The 18122-nt window shown below is 43.1% G+C and overlaps 1 protein-coding gene across 4 annotated transcripts in view; it reads right to left on the bottom strand.

The window, feature by feature from the left end:
- The window catches only part of ADAD1 (adenosine deaminase domain containing 1), a 216392-nt gene that overhangs the window by 138683 nt on the left and 59587 nt on the right, over positions 1 to 18122 (bottom strand). For all 4 annotated transcript variants that reach the window (XM_088452238.1, XM_088452240.1, XM_088452237.1 and 1 more), the window contains 2 exons: positions 16253 to 16405; positions 943 to 1050 (listed from right to left, as the gene is read on the bottom strand). In XM_088452238.1, coding sequence (XP_088308364.1) covers positions 943 to 1050; positions 16253 to 16405 — 261 coding nt within the window. The remainder of the gene's footprint in view (positions 1 to 942; positions 1051 to 16252; positions 16406 to 18122) is intronic.

The raw sequence follows: 18122 nt of genomic DNA, 5'->3' as shown, positions 1-18122 counted from the left end.
CCCCCCCGCGTAGCAGTGACCAGACTCCGACTGGGCACCCAACAAAACTGAGGTGCCTCTGGCCCAGGGGCGGGGTATAGCGGGAGACTCAAGTGCATCCTGGGAGAAAAATTTACTGCGTAAGGTGCCCGGATGACTCTGCATCACCTATACCTAAAGGTCTCCCTGTGGAGACTATGGACCCTGAAGTAGAAAGACGACTTTGCTAGCTTTCAACATTTAAATACATTTTTACAAGATTGCTTCTTCCTGACAATGAAGACCTTTAGAGCCATGCCACTAATACAAGATGCCAGAGGTTTAGTTGAAGGTGGTACATGGGCAATAGGTTTGGGTAAAGCACTGCAAAAAAAAAAAAAAAAAAAGGCAAACACAGTTTGGTAGAATTAAGTATGCAACGCTTGCACTGTAGATTCAAGGAAGCAGCACTACTGGGTCTTTTGCATCACTGGTCATGCATCAGGTCTAATATTATGGCTTTGCAGACTTATTTATGATAAACATTAGCATAAAATACTTTGAAAGTAGGGAATGGATGTTCGAGTCTGTTCTATAATATACATTCTGCCATTTCATTACATGGTAGAAAAGAGTGGAAAATGTGTATATAGTACACTGTTACTTTGGAAGGAGATTGGTGAGCACTGTTGTTTACATACAGTATAAATGATTTGGCCACTATAATTTCAGAAACCGTAAGGCTGCAATTTCATACAACTCTGAATCAAGCCCTGTTTGTAGCTTCTTGCTGCTTCATATATTTCATATATGCCAGTATCCCTTTAGGGTTAAATATCAACAACCATTATAAAATGGAACTGTGCTATATCTGTGCTCATCTTCCACTGCACTTTTTTTTAATTCAGAATATTTTTTTAATTTTCTATCAATGCATATAACTTTTCAATAAAAAAACAAAAAAACAACTAAAGTAAAACTTACCAACTCGTGTTCTAGAACTGCTTAAAGGCTCGGATGAGACTCTTGGTTCCACTGGCAATAAGGGAGGGCCTCCAGTAACACACATGTTGTTACTTACTGTAGTTTGAGCTACAATTACACAAAAAGGAACACTAATAAAAGTAGAGTAAACAAACACAACAAACTGGTTAATTATTAATAGAGTTCTTGTAAAAAGTGTACAATAAACTGCTTTATATTAACATTATCATGTGAATTTTGTCCATATAAATAAAGGGTTTAACAGCTGAAAAAATACATAACATTAACAAACACCTCCCAACTCCATTGAGGTGTGCCAAATATGCAGCCAGATCAATTTGGGATTTTACAGTAAATTGCGGTGGACTCCTCCCTACTATCAAACCTACAAGATGAAGGCTATGTCTTAAAGCACAAAATACAGCATGCCACTTGCTCACAGCAATTTATCTATAATACAAGCGTTGCGAGTCACATCATATGCAGAGAGGGTCCAACCAGGAGACAGCATAAAGTAGTTCTTTTAGATCTACTAAAAGAAATGTAGGGAAAAGGAGGCTTAGTTTTATACTAATATTGCAAGAAAATAAAAAGATGTATTTAAATGCTCTCAAAAACATTAACCCAGACATATGCAAATTAAGAAAGCAAACGATCCATTCAAGTAAAAAAACTACCAATGCAATGCATAGTAATACTATTTGTTTCTTTCCCTTGGGACCAGTGGCGTAAGTTCATTACAGACGCCCGGAGGCAAGTTATAATTTGGTGCCCTACCCTCGCCACAGCCGCTAACACTGTAATGTAGCAATTTGCATGCAAACAGGCTATAGATATACAAAGGTGGCAGCTGATGGTGTGACATGGAGCTCTCCACTAGTGTATGGTGGCTTTGCAGGTGGTAGGAAGGGGTGCCAGTAATTGGGCTGCCATGACCGTACACTCCAGGTACATAGTAACAGCCCTAGGTGGGGTGAATATGTTGTGGACAATGGAGGAGGTGCCCCTTCGGAGCTGGAGCCCGGCGGCAGGCACCTCCATTGTCTCCCATAGTTCTGCCCGCTTGGGACTTCCTTCTTGGTGTGACTTACTGCTGGCAAGCAACCAGAACAGGCACAGAGGTCATTTTTAAGGAACCCCTGGTGGAAGCTCATTCTTCTCCCTATCTGATCTCTCATCTGCAGTGAAGTAGTGGTGAGGTGTTCTGGGGTGGCTGAGCGGTTATGTTCTGTGAGTTCTCCGTTTATCTGGGAGAAGCAGCCATTGATGAGAATTTTTGTGGCCTCCGATATGGGCTTCAGATTGGCAATTTCTGCAGTGTGCTCTGGCTTTATACTAGGGAAGCAAACACTGAATCTAAGAAGGCTCTAGAGTAGGGGTGGGCAATAAGCGGCCCTCCAATTGTTGTTGAACTACAAATCCCAGCATGCATTGCAACAGTTTTAGCATGGCCAAATAACAAAACTGTGGCAGGGCACACTGGGTAATGTAGTTCTACAGCAGCTGGGGGCCGCTTATTGCCCACCCCTACTCTAGAGTCACATTCGCTGCGGAGGTCCTTATGGTTCTAATTAAAGGACATTATTTCTGAGGCTACATGCGTCTGTGGTGATTACCACCTCCACTCAAATGGGCCTGCACGGAGACCTGGGGAAGGAGGGTCGGTGTCACCACAGATGTCTGAATGACAGGTATAGTCACGCAGAGATACACTTTAGTTCCCTGGCTGCCCCTGTTCAAATTGCTTTGCCGTGGAGGGAGTTTTTCAATCGCTTTTCTGTGCACAAGTCACCCCCCCCCTCCTCCTCCTCCTTCCCAGTTGTTGATCTGAAGGTTATTTCAGTTTTTATTAGAATTTTGATTTTTCTGGTACAGAAACTGAAGTTCTGTTTAGCCTATTCTGAACCTGAAATCCCTAAATGTTAAGATGAGGGCAGACAGATTCAATACTGAGAATTTTTTTTTTTAAAGACTAGAATTTCTATACTGTGGTGCACAAAGAGAGAAATTAAAATTAAACGTATTACATAAATTAAAATACCGTTAATTAAAATGACTGCAAAATAATACTAAGGGGCATATTCAATTAGATGTGAAAAGTCCAGTACTTTCCGCATGCCGGACTTTGTCGACATCGCTGATTTTCCATGCGAAAAAGTATCTTGCGCGTCCCCGCTTATCCCCGTATTCAATTAGATATCATCGAAAACAGCCCCCGGCGAAACGCAAAGAGGCGAAAAGTGCTGTCAGATTTGGGGAAATCAGCCTGACACCCCCCAAAAGATGTACTGACATTGGGGATCACTATAGATAACCCCAAATAGCCCTGCTGAAGGTATTTGGGGTACTTAATTGCTCTCAATAGCTGCTAATTAGCATCTTTGCAGAAGTGGTGAATAGCATTTAGCAGGTTTTTTTGCAGAAAACAAGTAGTCCCAGCATATTTGGGGGACACAAAAATGGTGGCTAGCATATTTTAAAGTTGCTACAGTGAAGTTTTAAAAAAAACTTTAAAAATCCATCTGCTGCAATCACCTGCAAACTTAAAAAAACCTGGGGCATACTTGGGGACCCCCCTCGAGTCTATTTCACTAGTTTTCAAATTTGTCCCCCAACTTTGGAATTTTTCGCCCCCAAAATTAAAATACTTTTTTGGGGTGAACTAAAGTATTTTTTTTTTAAAATGTTTGACGCGAATTACCTTTGGGGCACTGTCCCAAGGGTGCAGGGTTTTTTTCTGAAGTTTACACCCCAAAACCCCAATTCTGCACTTTTTTCCGACACCTATTCATAGGCGAAACTTTTACGCCGGTTCCATTGCATTGAGTTTTCGCACCGGCGAAAGTCTCCAGAATTCAATACGGGGGGAACTTTTCAATAGCGAAATGACGTCACTCACGAAACTAATCACTGAAAACGGCATTTCAACGCTAATTGAATACGGCCCTTAGAAGTGTGAAAAAATATAGCAATTGTGATAAAAACTTCCTGTATGCAGGAATGCCGCTATAAGTGTCTCTTTCATATATTTTATATTGTATTGAGGAGTTTATACTTGATTATCAGATGAAGGTGGGAATAACAGACATCCCCAAGGATTTACACAGTGTGATGTAACACCCACTGCATGACAATGTTATTAAAATGAATGGTAATAATGTAGCCACCATCCAAAAAATAATTTGATTATATATTGGGTAATGTCCTCAAGGGTTTAGGCAAGGTATTGTGTGTCCACAAAAATCATTGCCAGTGTTGTAGATAGTAATATCCCTCTTTGTCACACATCAAAAGGAACACTACCACATATAAATGCCATTAATGTACTTCCAGGATTTTAATGTACTGCCACACACCCACCAGTCAGATTTGCATTACGTAGCTATTGAAATATTTTAATACATCTGAATTAACAGCTTACTCACACTGTGTTATATCATATGTTATAAGGACATATCATATGTTAGGACACAGCAGCAGAGCCTGCACACAGCTTTTTCTTGTACAGGTTCAATACTGAGTCCTTGTGGACCGTCATAAACGGGATCGGTATGAATGACCTCGAAATCCTGACACTGGCAGGCCGAACAGCGGAGATCCCGACGGAGGGGAGTAAATTACCTAACCCTCCCCTCTCCCCCCCCCAACCCTCCTTCAGGGGTGCCTAACCTCCCCCCTTAGTGCCTAACCTCCCCCCTGGGGTGCCTAAACCTGCCCCACACCCTCCCCCTCCCCTAACCCTCCCGGGGGTCCTTATCCCTAACCTTCCCCCGGGGGTGCCTGTTAAGGCTTGGGCAAGACCAAAGGGAATTAGTCCTGCTACAGCCTTGAGGGCTGGTATACCTTGGCTGAATGCGGCCGTGCAGCAGCCTTGAAGGTTGGGTATGACTTGGCTAGTCGTGGCACGAGGGCCAAGGGTGAGATGCAGCCTTTGGGCTGTGGAAGCAGCCTTGAGGGCTGGTATGCCTTGACTAGTTGTGGCCTGAGGGCCAAGGGTTTGATGCAACTTTTGGGCTGTGGAGGCAATCTTTGGGCTGTAGAGGTAGCTTTGAGGGCTGGTAAGTCTCTGGTGTAATATGCCCAAGGGCGTGGAGGTGCGACCAATGCCGCCGGGTTAACACTGGCGACGGTGTGCCAGATTGCGCACTTTGGACGCTGAGGTGCGGCCAATGTCGCTGGGTTGACACTTGCGATGATGCGCCAGACTGCACACTTTGGACGCTGAGGTGCGTCCAATGTTGCCGGGTTGTCACTAGCCGCTGGACGCTGGCATGCGCCCCAGGATGAGAATGCACGCCGTGCCGCTTAGATGACACAAGTAGCACTAGCAGACAGTGTGCTAGCCGGACCGCCTGGATGGAACAAACAGCAGCGGTAAACACAGCAAAACAGGATTCTGGAACTCGACTAAAACAGGAGACTGGGCACAACTGGAAACTTGAGAAACGCCATCACTGGCATGGAGTGAAGGGCTGGCTGGAATTTAACAGAAACAGGACACAACCAGAGCAAGCCTCCCTAATGACAGACTAGTGTGCAGCTGGGTTGTACACAGACAGGAGAATCAATTAGTGTGCACCTGATACTGCACACAGACAGGCAGTAATTAGTGCAGAGCCTCAGTAGCAACTAAGGCTGGAACTGCAAACAATATGCTGCAACCACAGATCCTAACAGGAGGAAGGAGGAGACTTCAGCGAAAACACTTGCCCGGCATTCACCCCACACAGTATTGGCAGCGTGGTGGCTTGTGACAGTGCCTAACCCTATGTCTCCCTTCCGCGGCTATGAGGACGCACGGACCGTACTTACCTCGTTCGGTCCCGCGTCGTTCTGGATTCCGGCATGGGGATTATGGATAGGCGTCGGTATTTCGACGCATATCAATAATCCCTAGCCAGCATTCTGCTGTTGGCCTTGCGGCTTCCGGTCTTATTACTGCATCCCTCATTAACAGCATGGAACAGATCACATTCATAGTGTCCATGGACATCAAGTATATATACATACATGTTCCCATCTGGGAAAGACAACAATATGATTACTGCTGTCCAGTTCCAGGCCCAGCCCTTCAGTCTGGCCAAGCAACTGAGGATTTCCACCATCATTATGGCTGTTCGCAGATCTTTGGAGGTGACAATCCTCCCTTTTCAGAATGATTGTAATTAGGCCTGGGAACTGTTTTTGGTTTTCCAGACAATCCAGGCTGTGGATTTATCAGCTTCAAGAAGTCCAACCTGACTGCTTACCAGTGTATAATCGTCCAAGACCTGCATGATCGACACCAGTCGGGTCATCTTACCAGAAAAGGAGGTCCCTTTTGGAGCACTGGTAGGTGTCAGTTCACCTTAGTATGGAGGTTCTGGGGAATACGGCAATGTAAACAGTTTCCTTCACAGACATTCCAGATCAAACTAATTTTTAATCGAAGCAAGCGTTTCAGGCTCTTTAAAAATGTATCTCAACGCTGGTGGGTGAAAGGTGATAATATCTACATGGGTCATCCTGTTCTCCATGTGGGACTGGGAGTTAAGTGCTGTTGCTCTTTAGGCAAGTTCTAGGGCCTTTGGACTCCAGAGGAGTTGAAGCTCCCAATCAACGTGCTGGAGCTCAAAGTGATTCTCAATGTTCTGATCCACATCAAGGTACAATCTGTTAACGCATTTAGTTGGCTTACATAAAACCACTAAAGCGTACCAAAAGTGCCCTGCAAAGAGGGAAGAAAAAAAGCAGGATCATGGTGTTGTCCCTTTACATTGTCCACAAGTGAGACCAGCCAGCCTCCAAGATGACCATTGTCTGTTGAATTACTTTAATTGCATTTATTAGAAATATTAAAAGTTTACACTCACAACACTAAAAAATTACCTTAACAAACAAGAAATATGGCATGAGAATGGAAGAATGAACCCAGCACATATTAAAAAAATATATGAAAAGAAGAGTGGCCTGGTGGTATTTAAGCAGCCAGTGTCTATGAGAGCTAGCAGGTATTATAATATTGAGAACAATATCAAAAAGGACAAACTAATGCAGCCTTTCCACAATCAATTATGATTAAAACATAACTAGAAGATGGAACTATGGGCCTGATAAAGCATTGGGAATAGAGCAAGATATAGCAAGTAAGTGTGAACCTGGACAAACCATGTTGCATTGGAAGGGGTGCAAATACATACAAAAAAATTGTCATGTAGGGTAAATAGTGGCTGCTTTTGCATGTAAGCCGAAAATACTGGACAACTTTATTTCTACACTGCAATGTAAATTTCAGTTTGGACAAACCCCTCCCAAAACTAAATGTCTCTGCACATTTTAAATCTGCCCTACCTGCAGTGCAACATGGTTTCATGGTTTTACCAAGATACACAATTACTTGCTATATCTCACTCTATTCCCAAAGCTGAATCAGGCCCTATGTGAAAAGTCATCACACATAAGAACGGGATGTAGTTAGAATCCCGGCATGGGGCTAAATATAGGTGTCTAAATATCGACGGATATCATTAGCCCAACGCCCGGCATACCAAACGTAGGTAAGCCGCTTGTCGTAAGCAGTTAGCCGCTGGGAGGATTAGGTTTAGGCCCCCCCCCGGAGGGTTAGGCTAGGGATCACCGGGTTAGGCACCACAGGTGAGACTTAGGGATGGGCACCACCCCCGGATTCTTAGGATTAGGCACCCCCAAGGGAGGGTTGGGGGGGAGGGGGGACAGAGGTAAATATACTTACCAGCCAGTGTCAGTGTTTTCATCTGTCAGCCTTCCAGTGTTGTGATTTGAACCGGCGACTTATAAATCGCTTTTTAATACGCAACACCAAACCTGGCCAATCAACATACACCCTCCTCCCACCACCCTGTATACCATACAGCAACACCCCAGGATCCCCAAAAACAACAACAAAAAAACTACATTCAACTGGGTCAATCTATACGAAGTGGTTCAACACCGGTTGCTTGACAATTTTTAAAGAAATTTTATTTTTTTTTCATTTATCTCCTCTATATACACCAATAGTTCGAAACCACCAATATATTTTTTTTACTTGCTTCCTTTTGTAAATGGTGGCCATCTTTAAATCATGGCAGACAGCAATTTTTGTGTTTCTACACATTTACACACATATGTCAGGACTGGTATGTGGTAGAGCCTTGGGACAAAAGTTATTGTTCTCAGCAAAGTTTGGGCTACATTTTTAGGCATAATTACCTTATTTCACTTTAATGATGAAAAAGAGAGCCCAACAAGAACAAAAGATTTCCGAAAATATGACTTTTCAGGGTGCCATTATCTCAGCTTGGAAAGAAATGGAAGGTTTCAGTTTTTTGTGAGAGGTACATATGTACTAGTAGTTTGTTACCAAATATGCTGTCAGAGGCCTAAAAATCTCAGGATGGCAAAATTGGAAAGATGTAAAGTTTGAGACTGAAGGCAGAATGAAGTTATTGAAACAAAAATAGAAATTTTTTATTTTTATTTTACAGGTTCCATATAAGTTTATAATACTGGACTTAGGCCCTCATTCAGAGCCGCTCGCTATTTGCGGTCGTTCGTTCTAAAACAAGGGGTGGCTATTCAAATGAACCGTTCGGTAATTGCGGTCTGTTCACGCCTCTAAGTCTGAACGAGCAAAACTTGCGGTTGTAATTTTGAAAAATACGCCCCCTTGCCGCTTGCGCCATACGTCATGTCCGCTATTTATTAGATTAATCGAGTACATCGAACAGCGTATGAACTGCTCGCTATTCTTGTGGTTGGTTTTTTCAACCGCTATTTTGCGAGCAGTTCTGAGTAACAAAAAACCAAGTGACGTGGTCAATGACGCTGCTGTATTAATTATGCACTCCCTTAAAACGCCCGTTTTGACCTTTAAGCACGCCTGCGTTCGAATTCCACACCCCCGTTTTCAAGCACCTTCCCCTGTTACCACCCACATACGCCTCCTTCTGTCACTCAAAATAGCAGGCATTCGCTATATAGCGAACAAACGATTTTTGGCCGCACTGACTGGTTGACGCATGCGTATTAAAAACCGTACGCATGCGCAGATGTGCGAACATCGGTCAGAACGAACAAGCGGCCGCTTACGAGCGGCTCTGAATCAGGGCCTTAATGTCTAAACTTACAACTTATATTGCACAGCTAAACCCGGGGCGAAGAGGACGATAATTAATGAGCGCCTAGAACAATTGAATTGCAACACTGGGCGCTCATTAATTATCACGCCTTAAAAAACAATAGATTCACCCCTACAGACTGTTAATACTGCACCAGTCAGCCTTACAAATAACCAACACATACCAGAGTGTGCAGCCACCTAGAAAATATGAGCAAACAGTGAAAGTCTCTAACAGAAGCTCCAAAATAATAATAATAGAAAAGAAGACAACAATTTGGAGAAGCCAGAATGCAAACGGATTCAGCTCACCACAAATAGCTGCCAAGGCAATTTCAAAACAGCCTGACCAAGTCCGGACTACCGCCTCAAGGACGAAAAAATTAAAAGGAAATGGACTTTAAGCAGACCACTGAGAAGACCAAACTAAGGAGATAGGAAACCGCGCCAGAAAATCGCTCAAAATAAAGCGCTAGTAGGCATCAGATAACTATTCAGTTCAAATATTAATCATAATCACGGTATTAGGAGTAATCGGTTTAAAGAAACAATGTGATGTGTTCATACAGACAAGGTTTACATCACATGTCTAGATGTAATTGTAAATACGCACAACACATTTTAATATATGACTTTATTGTAACATAAAAAGCCCTCATTGGGGGTTTTAATAGTTAATATACTCACTGTTTGTCCCCGACTAATGGCTCAAGTCCTTTTAGTTATTTACCTTTTCTCTAATTAGCATATTGACAGGCACGTGATGTCAACACTAGGTGCATGACTCGATCCACCAATAAAGATAAAGTTGCAGCCGATGTGTCATAGATCACGTGATCGGGACTGCCCACGTGATGACGAATGCTCACGTGGTGGGAACATCAGGACCAATACTGGAGGTATTTAGTCAATTATATAAATATATATTATACATTTTTTTTTTAAAAACTATTGCACACATTTTTAGTATGACTGCCTCCTATTATATGCACCATTTATAAGATATGTATTGAATGTCCACGGCTTGGTTAATTGTCAGATTACACCTGACGATTATTTACTTATTAGTGTGGCATAAATACCAGCTACCGTTCCTGGATTTATTCACTTGCTCCTGAGGAAGGTATGAGGATGTTCCATACAGAAACACGTTGAGCCAGAACTATCGGGACCACTTGTTCCGGTTTTCCAAACTTACCTGGATTATCCTATACATCTATTCCGGACCAGTTTACAAAGAAATTTTCACCCGATCCTGCCATCTATTGGCATCAACTCAATGTTGCAAGGAGTCCTTGCCAAGTGATGTCGATTGTGGACCTATCCATTGGGTAATACACTCTCTTAATACTGGATAATATACCGGAATTTTTTGGACAATGTTATATGGACTATAAGAACCTTACAGGATTTGAATAGTTGTCATTCCATTACAAGTAATGTACACATATAGCTGATCAATGCCACTCTTTTATTGTGTCTATTGAACATCTATATATTTTATTATTATGTTAGTACAGAGGTACTTATCTTAATAAAAGTGTTTTTACTATATTAACCAAGCCGTGATTATGATTAATATTTGAACTGAATAGTTATTGGATACCTACTAGCGCTGTTTTTACTACTTTATATATTTTACATAATTTGGGAGGCTAACACTCACCTACAAATAGCTGCTGATTGAAGAGTGCCGTTTTACTCATTTTATTTTTTGTGATTCGCTCAGAATAAGTGTCCTGAAAAGACGTCAGGGAGTCCCAAAACATAAAGGCAAGAAAGCAGCACATACGTCCCTTAAGAGAAATTTAACACCGGAGGATTCGGACCCAGTCTGTATAGCACAAAAGCTGAGGATCCACACCCTGAGCCATGCAGGCTTCAATGTCGCAACAAAAGGCAATCAGACACATAGGAGCATACAGAACCGTATGTCCTATGGTTTGTGCTTTAATATCCCAATGGAGGCAATACGTAGAGCATGCAGAGACACAGTGCAGTAGCACATGTGGGACCGAATCGGTACCCAGGCAATGTAGAGCGCAGCAGAGATTCCAACTCCAGAATCAGAAACACTTGGTAACGATGGACACAATTAGCAAGTGGTAGGCACACTGTGGGTCCTAGAACCGAGCAGGAACAACTAGCCCATTTGGGGGACCCAACATCCGAAAAACCAAGGCTAGAGCCACAAGTAGTCTCAGCAGAAACTAGCCCTGAGACTGAACAAGGAGGATGGACATTCAGAAGGACAGCTACCAATTCCTGCAGGTGAAGAGAAGCCTTGGTAAACTAAACCATGGTAAGCATAGCTGAGCGTACCGTGGAAAACAAAAGAACAAATCAGAACAAGCCTGTAGAAAAGCTGCAGAATGTGCGATTCTGACACGGCCCAGCAGAGAAATGGACACCGAAATCGACTTTATATTCTGTCCATCCATACTGCTGAAATAAAACACAACTGAGAACCGAAATGTAAAAGACATCCCCGGGCCCTCATATTAGAACCCTTGGGCTCAGTGGAACCACACCACAAAAACAGGTGCAGCAAAGCAAGCTAGCAGTCCTGAAAGAAGCCAATAAGTTCACGCTTCTCAGCTTCCCGAAGGGGATCTTACAGGTAGTGGCCATGCTGCTGCCAAATGTGATCAACGAATTAGGAAGTAATCACCACTGCAAACTAGCAGCAGCGCCAGGACCACAACTAAGGACTCAAATTCATTGCAGAGATAACAGTTCATAAAAAGTACGAATACCTAGCACTAGTAGACTAGGCGCAGACACTAGTAAGGAAGTACTTTTACCACCCGTAAGCACTGCTAGTTCTGACACAAAGAGAACTCCAACCCTGCGGGAAAGCACTCAAAAGGGAAATGGGACCTAGCCCCCTACATACAACAAGGAGGAAAACTCTGAAACCGAAGTACCGAAATGACAACCACGGTATCCTACCCGAGTCTGGGATATAGATGTAAAACACCCATAGTCCAGGAACAATGGTCACCTAAAAACGATAACGGCAGACCTTTCGGGCTACATCCCCTCAATGTAGGCAAGGCTCAAAAAATCAGATGGCAAGAAAACAGGCCACCATTGAAAGGAAGCCAGTACCTGTCTAGGGCAGCTCCAACTGCTGCGCTGGACCTTGCAGCAGGACCTGTGCAGGTGCTACAATACGCAAGACACGGTCTCAGGACCAATGGGAAAAACAAAGGCGGAAACATCTGTGGCTCAAAAGAGTCGGCCTGGGTAAAGATACCCCCTCCTGTCAGGGGACAACTACAGCGAGAGAAATAGAACCTGCTAAATCAACAGTGAAGCATGAAAAGCTTGACCCATCAGAACATTAACAGCACAAATGTCAGGGCACTTGAACCTAGGTGCACGTGACAACCAGGCCCACTGCATACAAAAAAAAAAAAAAAAAAACATACCCGGATAGACCAAAGGACCAAGAAAAGCCACACAATGCCTGTACTATGAATAGCGGTTGTGAAACCTCAGCCAAAAAGGATAAATCACACAATGTTGGTACTCCCAAACTTGGGACATTAAACATAGTTCACTTCACTAGCAGTCTAGCGGCTGCACTGATTGTTGGCTGGGAGCCAATGTGAGGGAGAGCTTCGAGTGGAGTCCCTTCTTACCCGGTTATCATAGCCTCTGGATCTCTCAATGTGTGCTGCAACCACGGGTTGGAGCTGAGCTAAGGAGGAGGATGAGGTTCTGCTGGACGAAGGAGTGGCTGATGAGGAGGGAGACTCACTCCCAGATGCCGCTGCTAATGGAGATTCGGGAAAAAAACCCGGACGATTACCGAAACTACCTGCGCATGGATGACGCCACCTTCCAGGAGTTGCTGCATCTGGTGACCTCCTATATTCGGAGGCAAGATACGAATATGAGGAGGGGCTCATTGCTACCCTGAGGTACCTGGCTACAGGAAGGTCCTTTGAAGACCTGAAGTTTGGGACCCTCATTTCCCCCCAGGTTTTGGGGCACATCATCCCGGACACCTGAAAAGCCATTGTGAATGTCCTGAAGTACCACTACGTTAAGGAGAGTAGAAACACTACACGTTTTTCTGGTGAAATAATTTTTTTTACATTTTTTAAACAAAATGTACAGTAGATAAAGGATGTAGAGAGGAGGAGCTACTCCCTTAAAAGTTATAATAGTCTAAGTGTCGGCTCCTTCGAACCCTCAAGCAACCCCAAAGGTCCAGTGTCCCCCAGATCGGATGAAAAAGAAATATCAGGCATTGGACAAACTCACAACATTGTCCTGTGGTGGTTGCCTAGGCAATGTGGATGTCATATCATCCAATGTTGTTTCTTCTTATGTACAGGAATCAGAGGGAAAGAAAAATAGTTCCAACATAGTGCAGATCAGTGAATCTAATATTGCTGTGCTGTAAATACTACACAATATATCTCACCCTCATTTGGATGAAAACATGCCCTGGACATTTATTTAGAAAACAGTTGTCCGATAGTTTGTAATAATGGAATCAATTGCTATAATGGACGGTGTCGAAGAACAATGCATAAGATGTACACGAAAACTATTTTATTGATATAGTATATTCACCAATGTATACATTTTCTATGAAAACGAAACTATTTAATTTTTTTGTTATTTTATCATTTATTATAAAGACAGATATTGCTGTAGAATTATATTTTGCAGAACCTTCATCTGCTTTCTCCCACTAGCCTACTCAATTTTATCCACGATTCTTTGTTCATAGTTACCCACTGCCTGTAGCATTTCCTGAAGTGTAACATCAGGAAAAAAATGCACAATATGATCCAATGGATCCCAGCACCTGCTGGGATGCGGGTAGTGTAGCAATCGTAGTAAGGACAAGACAGTCCAGCTTCCTGACCTCTATACCACAATCCAATCTAGCCATATTAAACTGGGAGGGTACAGCAAAGCACCAGAGGGCAGGCTAAGGCGTGATCACTGAATAGTGATGTGGACAGCAGGAAACAGTAAAGTCCAACCAGCACTACTCCGTACGTCCAGAAAGATGTCAGGGCACATGTAAGAGAGTCACAGTCAGCGCACTGAAAAGCAGGGCGCAGAGACCTTTACAATGGCAGCTGTATGGACATGCCGATGGGAGTTACAGGAAGTGGATGGAATTAACTTCCCAGACAGACTTTGGCACAGAGAGGACCCAAGCTACAGGAATGAGGGAAGCCCGGAAACCGACAGTGGCAAATCGGTAGGCCACCAGTGAGAGAGCAGGTCCTGACAGGAGTAAATAATGGTGCACAAGAAGGACCAGGCCAGAAATCCCTTGATGAGGCACACCACGCCATGGACAGCAGCAAGAATCCCCAAAGCAGGTTTACAATGTTATTTAACAGCGCAGACTCAGAGTGAGACCTCACATAGGGCACAATCACCAAGGTAGGTTACTGAATATCAGATAATGAGCTGGACAGCAAGGATGTGTGTGTCCTACTTCCATGCCTGTTTCGGCAACGCCCGCTTACTTTGTAATTTGCCAGACTTAACTTGGTGGCATTTTCTGTTTTCTATTCCACCAGATTGATTTGTGAATATTGTTACTGGGGTTGTGCTAAGCAGTTGTGCTGGGTGGCAAACTGGTCTTCAAATAAAACCTTTGCTAAGTATTCTAGGTTCAATACTTGTGCTAAAACATGCAAGCTTTGGTCATAAGGTACTGAGAGTAGCCTCCCTTAAGGACAGCCTTATAATATCCTCATGGAATTCTCTAGTGTCCCGTCACGAGAATTGAATTAAATTTTTGTATGACTTACATGAAATCCTAATTCAAAGTACGCTGGAGGCTCTCCCTCTATACTCTTTATATTCTGTTACCTACGGTTATCCATGGGAGGTGCCAGAGATTTAAAACTCTTGAAGCGCCCAGGCTCTCTACTCCAAATCTACACTCCACTGTCTTCTCCAGTGTCCCACAATGGATTGTGAGACAAGCATTTAACAAAATTACAAAAAGCCCAAAATAAATAAAACTTGTCTTAATATCATCTTCACTCCAACCAATATTTATGTAGGCTCTTTAAGAGCAAGAAAAGCCAGAATTTGAAGTGAAATCATCAAAAGTGGTGTATTAATATATCAAATGTTGTTGATAATTGACCTATATATCATACATTCTATACATGGAATGGTTTATCATGTTAGCAGAAAGCTGCTAACAGCAAACACAGGGATTACATCAGTGGAATTTTGCTCCGGGAAATTCTATCTGGTTTTGATACCATTTATGCATAATCGATGTATGAGCTTCTCCTAAAGGTGCCCACACACATACCGACTATTCATCCAATTTGGCCGATTTCGACGAATCGTGACGACAGATCATGTAAAAAATGGCCAAATCGTGAGTTTATACACTTGATCACGATGCCGATGCGCGTCCCCGCTCGTCGTACATCGCATCTTCAGATCTGCCGTGCTGTAGGGCAGATTAGCCAATCTGGGATACAATGCACTGGCTGCAAGATAGATCTTAAGTCAGATTGGACATTTTTAACTCCAAATCGTGACCACGACTGCCTGGGGAGAGTTCAGGGGAAATCGTGTACATTGGCTGATTGGGAGCAAGTCGGTATGTGTGTGGGCACCTTAAGGAAACAATGATGTGCAACATTTTTTAATAGTGTACTTTTCAACTTTACCTATACAAATATAAAAAGAATGTTTCGCCTGTCTGTTTATTCCAAGTTAGCACAAAAACTACACAAACTAATTTTCATGAAAACTGCTTCATTTTGTAGTGGAAACTCCTAGAAATAACCTGCACTTTGTTTCATCTCGATCCATCAAGTTAAAGTTGAGCAATAAATAAAAACATTAAAAAAATGATTGACACCATCAATGCAAGAGATAGGTGTGTGGCATCATGCGTGCTGCCGGTAAAGAGTGGTGGGGAGACATGCTGTGGGCCCACATTCACTTGAATAGTATAGGCTACATAGCAGCCTGTGCACAGGGCACACAGTGCCATTGGTGTGAGTGGTGGGTGAAGGTGCTGCTGGACACTTTAGCCACTCCCACGCCCGGGCCCCTATACAAAGCAATACAACTAGAAAAGCTCATAAAAAAAAAAAAAAAAAAAAAAAACAGTTTCCAGGAGCGATTTCAAACTGTCACTAAGGTAATAGTAGTTGCAGAGTAGTCACTGGTTAGTACCTTGGTGTTCAGAGTCTTCATATTGAAGTAGTTCATCTAGTGCCAATTTTGATGCATTTGCTTTCGCTTCTTTTTTATTCTGTCCCATTCCAGTTTTGTACTCAATTCCATCAACAACAGCACAAAATGCAAAATAGGCACCAAAAACATTTCCTAAAAACACAAGAAGAAAGTAGGCATATTTAAAACATAAGCTCAATATGTAATCAAAACTATATTAAAGCGGGGCAAAGAAATACAATAAAGCAGAGGTTCCTAAACTACGCCATTACAGTCCACATTTTAAGGATATCCATGCTTGAGCACAGGCAACCTAATTAGTATCACAGTCAATTTGATTTAACCAATTGGACTCAAGCATGGATATCCTTAATACCTGGAATGTAATGGTTTGGTAACCTCTGCAATAAAATGTTGTCTTTAACTATTTTCTAAATGTACTTCATGGCCTGCTGTACAAGTCAATTTAAAAAGAGTGAGCTAAAGGAAAAGGTGGGTATTTTTTAAAAAGAAAGACCATCTACAAAAATCGTTTGTAGTTCAAAAAAATCATTCATTACATTTAGTAAATGAACGATTTTAGTAAACGATTTTCGTTCAATTTCCCTTGAAAAAAAAAGAACGAAAATAGTTTAATAAAATCGTTCATTTACATAATCGTTGTGTGTGTATGCACCTTAAGGCATACCATTTTGACCCCTAGAAAATCTACCAAATTAAAATGTAGGAACCCCTGTGTTTATGCGAGACAGGATGGGTGAGATTTGAGCATTGGAGCCTCTCCACCATTTCTTGAAAACGAAGTCCAGCCAATAATTAATTACTAAGATGGCATTTTTGGAAGAGGGGACTCCCCTCTTCCAAATAGGGGTGCTCACAAGTGCGTATATTCCAACATGAACTGTTCTCCGCAGCTCTAGAACTCTAAAGATGCGTACACGATATTTTGAACGATGTGCGCTCCCGTGGGTCATTGTTGTTCATCACCCGAACATGCAGGCCAATCTGACGACACTGTCAGGTTGTTGCATGTTTGGGGATGAGGGAGGGTTGGCACTGAACGATATCGTTCAGTGTGTGCTCAATGTCATTAACAACATTGAGCACACCCCTGCCGAGGACACACTAGACGATATCGCTCATGGAGCGAATAGTTTAGTGTACACGCACCTTTACTGTTTTCTGCAAGGCAGGGTATGCAGAGTTCTCCCCAGGGTCTTTTCAGGTGCACTGCCCTGCTAACATCAGGCACACAGGGCTGGCCCAACTTACACAAGGCTCAGACTGTACACTGGCGCCAGTCAGCAGAGAGCGCTCTGTGAGCAACAGAAATGCTCATTGCTCAAAGGCACCTGCAAGGAGGTGGCTCAGACTGTACACTGGCGCCAGCCAGCAGACAGCGCTGTGAGCAACAGAAATGTTCATTGCACAAAGGCGCCTGCCAGAAGAAGGATCCCTGCCAAGGATCCCCTCCACGAGTCTACAATACCTCGACCTTGGCCTACCCGACATTGGAGGCAAGCATTACAGACACAGCCTTACCCTGTTACCCGCCAAGCAGCGTTCATGTGCATCAACCCGAGATTTTCAGGTAACTGTAAAAGGGGTATAAGTGAGATGCTGAGTGGGAGAGTGAGAAAGTTGCACGATGTGTTGCTGCTGATCTCCTTCGAGTGCTCACTCACTGTTTCGGTGCGCCCCTGAGTTCTCTCGCCACTTGCCCACTGTCAGTTTGAACTATTCTCCTCTGACGTCTATCATTATCAAGTTTTCGCCCACAGAACTGGGTCTTTTGCTTTGTGCACAATGCTCTGTAAACTACAGACTGTTTTGTGAAATCACAGGATACTCAAACCAACCCATCTAGAAC

Source organism: Taudactylus pleione, unplaced genomic scaffold (genome assembly GCF_031769625.1).
Source record: "Taudactylus pleione unplaced genomic scaffold, aTauple2 ptg000036l, whole genome shotgun sequence".
NCBI classification, from domain to species: domain Eukaryota; kingdom Metazoa; phylum Chordata; class Amphibia; order Anura; family Myobatrachidae; genus Taudactylus; species Taudactylus pleione.
Note: the sequence above shows the minus strand (reverse complement) of the source record. Positions and strands in the feature narration are given on the sequence as shown.